The sequence below is a fragment of the Miscanthus floridulus genome, chromosome 17 (assembly GCF_019320115.1).
Source record: "Miscanthus floridulus cultivar M001 chromosome 17, ASM1932011v1, whole genome shotgun sequence".
NCBI classification, from domain to species: domain Eukaryota; kingdom Viridiplantae; phylum Streptophyta; class Magnoliopsida; order Poales; family Poaceae; genus Miscanthus; species Miscanthus floridulus.
The window spans coordinates 93,945,631-93,953,683 of record NC_089596.1 but is presented as its reverse complement, the minus strand read 5'-3'; the positions used below and the strand labels follow the sequence as shown (position 1 = coordinate 93,953,683).

Below are 8,053 nucleotides of genomic sequence, written 5' to 3'. Positions count from 1 at the left end.
ACTCTCGGAGATGCTGGATGCAAAGCAAGACGACTTATTTGCCAGATACCACAGGACCCATGCAAACGAGATTTCCTTGCTAGTTCAAACAAACCGAAATGCCTCGCTCATCCTGGCAAGTAAAAGCTTGCCCAAGCGAGCGAGGCGAGGTGACGCATGTCGGGCGGAAAGAAATGGGCCGCGGTCCAGAAATGAAGAAGCCTCAAGCGACGGAATCAACTTTCACTTAAGCCCACGGATCCAGCGGCCCACTGTGAGAGGCGGAACTCCCTGGCCTTTTTCTCTCCATCCCAAGCTGCTGCACGCGCGCACCCCCCCTCGCCGCCGGCCTCTGCTCCTCTTCCTCCGCCGCCGCCGCCGCAGCTGCAGGAGCTAAACCTCGCCGGAGACCATGTACCGCGCCGCCGGGAGCCACCTCCGCTCCCTCAAGGTTCGGCCCTCCTACTCTCCCCTGCCTTCCCCGTTGCATGCACGTCTCGATCCACTCGGGTATGAGCGCACTTAGGTTAGATCCGAACGGGATAATTAACTTTTTAGTATTATAACGGATGACGCCTCTTTAAATAGCAGCTTTAGGTTTAGCGCTACGCTTTTAGCAGCAGAGAGAAAAACGATACATATTTACCACTTGTGCTCGCGTGGCACGCCAGCTCCACTGTCCAGCTCGAATCCGAGTCAGCAGCCCCATACGAAAAGTCAGTCATGCCCCTCCCCTGATTGCCATAGATTAAAGTATGGACGGCTCATGATAGCCGCAAACAGAGATACGTATACTTGTATTTTTAAGATATTTATTTTTTATTTTGCAAAGGAAAAAAGAACGTATATGACATCATCATGATGTCATGCTCAAGAGCAAAGCACTGTGCATGGCGCACGGCGCACGCCCTAGGCTGGCGTTCAGCATGCTGCGCCTGCACAGCTTCACGCGCTCTGCTCCCTGACCACCGCCCGCTAGCAGGTGTCCTCCATCCAACGCGCCGCGTCGGCGACCCAGGAGAGCGCGGCCACGGCGCGGTTCCAGTTGGCGTGCAGCTGGCGCATGTGAGCGCCTTGAGCTCGGCGTAGAGCGCGGCGGTGGCAGCAGCGAGGCGGTCGAGCCTGCGCACAAGCGACGCGGCATTGGAGGCGGAGGCGGAGGCGACGGCGAACGCGCCCGCGTCGGAGCGGCCGGCGAGGAGGTCGGCGTAGACGTGGTCGAAGCCCATGAGTGCCGGGGCTGCGCACCGGTGGCCGAGGTGCGAGGCGACGGCCGCGACGCGGTTGAGCGCGTCGAGCTTCTGCGGCATGGACTGAAGGTGCTACGGCGGCGACAGAGGGACTGAAGGTGCTTGTGCGGCATGGACTGAAGCTCAAGCAGTCCTCTGGAGGTCACCTCCACCACACTCCCGGATGACGACGGCTTCCGCAGCTTTGCAGGCGCCGTCGTGAGGTGTGAGGACGCCAACGCGCACCTCTACACCTTCGTCGGGAACATCGAGATCGACGGCCAGCAGCACCCTCTGTCGCCGCAGCGCTGCCCATGGACTGCATGAGCTCCTCCCCTTCCTCGCTGTGTGGTGATGGCCGGAGGTTGAAGAAGAATATGACTTGTGGGGCCCGTGTGTTAGTAATGGGGAGGGAGAAGCCAGGGGCAGGGGCGGTCATTTTACGTGAGCCTGACTCGGATCCGAGCTGGACGGCGGAGCTGGCGTGCCACGCGAGCACAAGTGGTAAATATGTATCGTTTCTCTCTCTCTGCTTCTAAAAGCGTAGCGCCAAACCTAAAGCTGCTATTTGAGGAGGCGCCATCCGTTATAATGGTAAAAAGTTAATTATCCTGATCCGAACGGGTCGCGGGAGTCGATTTGGTCATGTGGCGATGAATCAGAAGCTGGGTTCTTTAGTCCTACTTCCGTGTAGGGACACAAATGGATCGAATTCGGAGTTATAATTTTTTTTTCTTAGTTACGAATCCCATGGGGATGGAATACGGCAGGTAGCTTTGATTGTTATCGATTTTCATATTTGTCTCGCAGTGTTAGATTTCACATGCCCTTTGAGTTTGTGTTTCGTTGACGCATTCTGTAAGCCTGAAGACATTCCATTCTTGTATTGTTTCCAATTTTCAGCATCATGGTGCTTCTAGGTTTGCCAGCACAAGTGTTGTGAAGCAGTCCTCAGGTGGTCTGTTCAGCTGGCTTCTTGGTGGAAAATCAAGCCAACTCCCTCCCCTTGATGTTCCGCTCCCAGGCATTACCATTCCCGCACCTCTACCAGATTTTGTAGAGCCATCTAAGACAAAAGTCACTACACTTCCAAATGGCGTCAAGATTGCCTCGGAGACATCATCGGTATTGTTCTGCTCTCACATATATTCAAGTTCTGGTTTTGTTTTGTTTTGTTTTGTTTTGTTTTCCATGACATCAATTTTTTCTTGTGGACTTAATTTCAGAGCCCAGCAGCATCTATGGGTCTGTACATTGACTGTGGTTCCATTTACGAAACACCTGCTTCATCTGGAGTATCGCATCTGTTGGAGAGAATGGCTTTCAAGAGCACAGTGAATCGGACTCACTTACGGTTAGTTCGTGAGGTGGAAGCCATTGGAGGAAATGTCTCCGCATCAGCTTCCCGTGAACAAATGAGCTATACCTATGATGCATCGAAGAGTTATACACCAGAAATGGTTGAAGTTCTCATTGACAGTGTGAGGAATCCAGCATTCCTCGATTGGGAGGTCAAAGAGCAGGTGCTTGATCACTGAAAGTAAATTTGAGTTCCTTTTTTTCTTCCTTTTTATGTACTAATGGTGTTACTCGTTTCTACAGCTCCAGAACATAAAATCTGAAATAGCTGATGTGTCTGCTAATCCTCAAGGTCTAGTTCTGGAGGCCCTTCATTCAGCTGGATATTCCGGGGCACTAGCAAAACCTTTGATGGCTTCAGAATCCGCTGTAGACCGATTGGATGTTAGCATCTTGGAGGAATTTGTTGCTGTAAGATTCAGCGATTTATTTCCCAAGTTAATGCTCAGTCATGAAGGCGTCTCTGTGACTTCTTTGCTTGCTGTGATAAATGTAGGAACATTACACTGCTCCCAGGATGGTTCTTGCAGCATCAGGAGTTGAGCATGATGCGTTGGTTTCAGTTGTAGAACCACTTCTGTCTGACCTTCCGAGTGTGAAACGTCCTGAAGAGCCGAAATCTGTGTACGTGGGAGGGGACTATCGCTGCCAAGCAGATTCTCCAGTGAGTTGTTGGCATTGCATTATTATTCTTGAGGCGTTATGAATGATTTACTTCAATTGTGCTTAAAGTTGGATTCCTTGGGAACAGAGCACACACATTGCACTTGCTTTTGAGGTGCCAGGAGGCTGGAATCAAGAGAAAACTGCAATGGTTGTGACGGTGCTTCAGGTATGCCTTACAACTGTTGAAATGATCTAACTATTTATGGATACTAGAGGCCATTTGTTCTATATAAGAATTGTTGATGCTTTCTTATGTTTTTTGGAACTTATTTTTATATGTTGTCACATGTGCTTGATGCATATTCAAATCTAATAATGCCAATTCGTTGTTCTGTAGATGCTCATGGGAGGAGGAGGGTCCTTCTCTGCTGGCGGACCTGGAAAGGGAATGCATTCTCGATTGTGTATGGCTCTTTACAAATCATTACTGTCATAGAGTTATGCAAGCAAACTTATGTGATGTATCCTAACATGACCTTTGGTCCTATATCCACAGATCTCCGTGTCTTGACCAACTTCCAACAGCTTGAATCATTCTCTGCTTTCAACAGTGTCTATAACAATTCGGGCCTTTTTGGAATTTATGCAGTCACTGTAAGCTTCTTTCCTGGAGTACAGTCTAAGTTGTGTATTCCCTTGTGTTCAAACAATTAATGCAGCTGACTGTTTTTTTTTTTAATTATTATCATTCAACAGAGCCCAGACTTTTCATCGAAGGCTGTGGATTTGGCAGCAGGGGAACTCCTGGAGATTGCGACTCCTGGAAAAGGTTTCCTTGTCAATCATCCTGTTTCCACTCTGGATTGACCATTATTATTCATATTCCTTTGTCCTCCATTTTTTTACCTCCTGTAGTTACACAAGAACAGCTTGATCGTGCTAAAGAGGCAACCAAATCTGCAGTTCTGATGAACTTGGAATCAAGGGTACACTGTTCTTGGTCCTGATCAATCCTAACTGTATGACTTGTTTCCCTAAAGTGTCCTTTACACTACATACTATTACTCTCTGCAGTCTATAGCATCCGAAGATATTGGAAGACAGGTTCTGACTTATGGGGAAAGGTATCAGAGTATTGCTATGCTAGTACATAAATTAAGTCTATTTTCTGTTATATTTATGTACCATGTCAAATATCGGCCACCCACATTTAAGTCCTCTTTTGAGGTGAACTTGGGTGCCTATTTTTCTTCTTAATGTAAAGCCACCTAATTACTCAAAAGTTGGTATAGTTTTTTTAGTCCAAGCAGATCGAAGACATAACAGTAATTTCTTACCCATGCAGTTGTGTCCATTTCCGTGTAAACATTTCTTCGGAGTCCCGACATTGTGTAGGGCACTATTTTATAATGTGGCCATTATTCATTTCTGCCAGTAGATCTGTTGTCATCTTCACCTATTATATGTTTCTGAAATTTCAGGAAGCCCATTGAATATTTCCTGAAAACAGTTGATGAGATCACTTTGAATGACATTTTGTCAACTGCAAAGAAGATGATGTCTTCACCGCTCACAATGGCATCGTGGGGCGATGGTATGTTCAGTAGTTTTGAGTTAAGTCACGGTGCCCGACAAGGTATGGCGACTAACTGACTTGCTCTTATTGCAGTTATTCATGTTCCTAGCTACGAGTCTGTCAGCCGCAAGTTTCACTCGAAGTGAGGATTCAGCATTGGACTTTCATGGCCTGTTCCAACAACTGAAGGTGAAGCCTGCAACGGTCCCTCAGCTGGAATAGTTACACATAATAAAAATCATGTGGTTTGTAGTGCCCCTTCCCTGCGTGTATACGCCAAACATGTTTTTGATAAGAATCATCCAAATCCCTTGGCAACTCATTTTTGAGTATCGCGGCGGCCCTAGATTTTATGTGGATAAATGAGCTTTCTGGGTAAGCTCGTGCAGAAATATTTTGCAGTTTAGACCAGAAAGACACGTGTATCATTTTGCCTGGGTTGTGTTGGATGCATGGCGTACATCTCTTGCAATTTTTGCTGTTACTGTTTCCATCGATTCTGGTATGAGTGTGCTCGCGCGCGCGTGACTGTATTGTTGCGATAAGATTAGCAATTCTCTGTATCTGTTTTATTTACGAGAATCAATGGCTGTCACAGGAAACCATTGGAGTGTAGGTTTGATTTCTTGTGTAGTTATAACTTCCCACGGCATCCCATCCAGAGCCAGTGGGATGTTGAGCTTGAGCATAAGAGAGTGCAAACAGCAGAAAAACAGTGGCGTAACATAAATAATGAAAGGATAGTCCCCTTTTTTTTCTGAACGGATAGTTTTGGAATGCCCAAAATGTGTAGCATTCCAAGAAACAGAGCCTCGTCGTGCAGCAGGACCTGAGCCCATTCGTGGCAGTGGCAGTGGCGTAACTATGGCAGCAGGAGCAGGGGGCTGCCCAGGCCAGGCTGACGTCGATGGACTCGCCGCCCGTGCCAGCGCCAGCGCCCGTGCCCGAGCCACGTGGTTGCCGACTTGCCGCTGTAGAGCTGTCGCATACTCCTATGTGTCGGTGTCTCCTGCAGCTGCGCCACCACGTCGGACGTCGGTCATGGTGGATAGGTTAGGTCTCTCCGCCGCCGCCTGCGCGGTGTACTTGAGAGCGACGTCCGCGACCTTCCAGACGCCGTTGACGTCGTACTCCCGCCGTCCCGTGCATGTCCACGACGCCCTCGAAGAACCCTCCAAGAAGCCATCGTACACTTGACAGCAACTTCAGTGCCATCCTCCGAGATGTAGTAGCGCACGCACGTGTTTAGATTTAAAAAATTTTGCGCAGTACTCGTCACATCGAATCTTATGGTACATAGAGTATTAAATATAGACGAAAAAAAACTAATTACACAGTTGGGTGAGAAATCGCGAGACGAAACTTTTGAACCTAATTAGTCCATAATTAGACACTAATTGTCAAATACAAACAAAAGTGCTACAGTAGCTAAAATCCAAAAAAAAAAAAATTGGATCTAAGCGGAGCCTAAGTTGTAGACAGCGCTTGGAAAGCAGTGTCATCATGTATTCATGTTCATGTTTCATGTACCCAGCCGGGATGTTGTAGTTCGTGCTGGCGTCCGTGAAGCCAGCGTCCGGGACGTAGGAAAGCTTGGTGCTGGTTGTTGTGTGTGTTCACGTAGCTCGCCATACCCGGTGGACCGCAGTCGATGCTGATGAATCCTGCAACCGCCACTGCAAAAAGTCATCCATTGATTTTGTCGAACAATTTGCTCCCCGTTCCCTTCCCTAAGGCCAATCTCAACCGGGTTTGGTTAAAGTTTCATGGACATTAAATATGCTGACATAGCAATGTATTGATGAAGAAAAATGATAAAAGTTTTATGGGAGTAGAGATAGTTTCATGGGGATGAAACTCTTCTGCACTGTTTCCAAAATATGAGTGTGTCAGTAACTGGGTCATGAAACCCCCACTGAGACTGGTCTAATTAATCCCATCACTACAAATGGATAACCTTCGTATTGAAACCATGTCGCTCAGTGACGGTATTGTCACTGGACAGAAGGCACCATCAACATTGCATTTCATGGAACCATTCAAGTGAAGGCTCCCCCGCCTCAAGCCGCCTCTGGCTCCCTCCCCACCGCCGCCGGTGCCCCACCCCTCCCCCTCCCCTCCCCTCCCCTCCCCTCCCCTCTCCCCTCCTGACCCGCTCGCGTGGGCGCGGGAGGGCGTGGCTCCGCTGCCCATGTCGGGGCCCTTCGCCGACCTCCAGCCGCCGGGGTCGGGGGCTGCCGGCGTGGGCGCCCGGCCGTCCACGGCCACCGGATCTGGTGGCCCGCGGCCGCAGGCGCTAGCCCCCCCCCAGCAGCCCGTGGCGCCGACGGCGAAATCGGGAGCCGGCGCTGTGGCCGTCAACGAGTCCACCGCCGTCGGATCCGCCGCTCCATCTTGGTCCTCGCCACCACCAAAGCCGGGACCTGCCGCTGCGGCAACCAGCTACAGCTCCCCATCCCCCATCCCTGCCAACGGCACCGCCGGGCACCGCCTCCACGGCCTGCACGCCCGGATCTGCGGCCTTGGTGGCCACAGGGACGCGCATGGACGCCGGATCTGACGGCCACGAGTCTCGACCACCTCCGGCGGCTTCCGACACGGACGTCGTCTGGTAGGAAGACGACGGGCCCTTCACGCTGCGGTCCCTGACGGCCACGGAGGCCCCCGCGGAGCCCTGCTTGCCGCTACAGCGGCAGCCGGCGCCAGCCGCCGCCGTCGCTGCACAGCGCACGGAAGCCGGAGCAGGGGAGAGCGCTGCCCCCACTGCCTCCGACCTCGACGCCTTCCTCGTTCACCCGTCCGCCCCCGCTCCGAGCCCATCGTCCACCTTATCACCCGAAGCCGCCCCCTTCCATCCTGGGGGTAGCGCGGCAGGACGTTGAAAGGCCCTTGTTTGATTTTGATAATTGAGTGACAATCTAGGTGGACTAATATATGGTTATGTGAGAATACACAGGAGATTAGTCCACATGTGAATATGTAATGAAGGAGCTCATTTCATATGATACATGACATGGAGTCATGTGACTAAGGTGGAGAAGATCAAGACAAGACTTGACTTGTTGGACCGATTGCAAGAGTGAAGGGCAAGTTAGAGGCTTTGAAGTGCTGGACCGCGTGGCGGGATGCTTGAGCAAAGGCTTGTCGCCGATGGACCGATGCAACGGTGAAGAGCAAGTGAGGTCAAGATCAATAAACCAATAAGGTCACATGATGATATGGAGTGGATCATATCATTGTTGATCGTGTTGGTGCATGTGTTGCATCGACATTGGAGGAGATGGAATGAAATACGCAAGGCAAA

The 8,053-nt window shown here is 50.4% G+C and overlaps 1 protein-coding gene across 1 annotated transcript; it reads left to right on the top strand.

The window, feature by feature from the left end:
• The first annotated feature begins 260 nt into the window (after positions 1-260).
• LOC136516736 (mitochondrial-processing peptidase subunit alpha-like) lies at positions 261-5,221 on the top strand. The gene is made up of 13 exons (XM_066510219.1): positions 261-430; positions 2,112-2,333; positions 2,435-2,731; positions 2,811-2,978; positions 3,064-3,231; positions 3,319-3,399; positions 3,571-3,637; positions 3,730-3,827; positions 3,930-4,002; positions 4,089-4,159; positions 4,248-4,297; positions 4,655-4,767; positions 4,843-5,221. The coding sequence occupies exons 1-13, from the start codon at positions 392-394 to the stop codon at positions 4,893-4,895; spliced, it is 1,500 nt and encodes a 499-aa protein (XP_066366316.1). The 5' UTR covers positions 261-391; the 3' UTR covers positions 4,896-5,221.
• Positions 5,222-8,053: the final 2,832 nt, after the last annotated feature.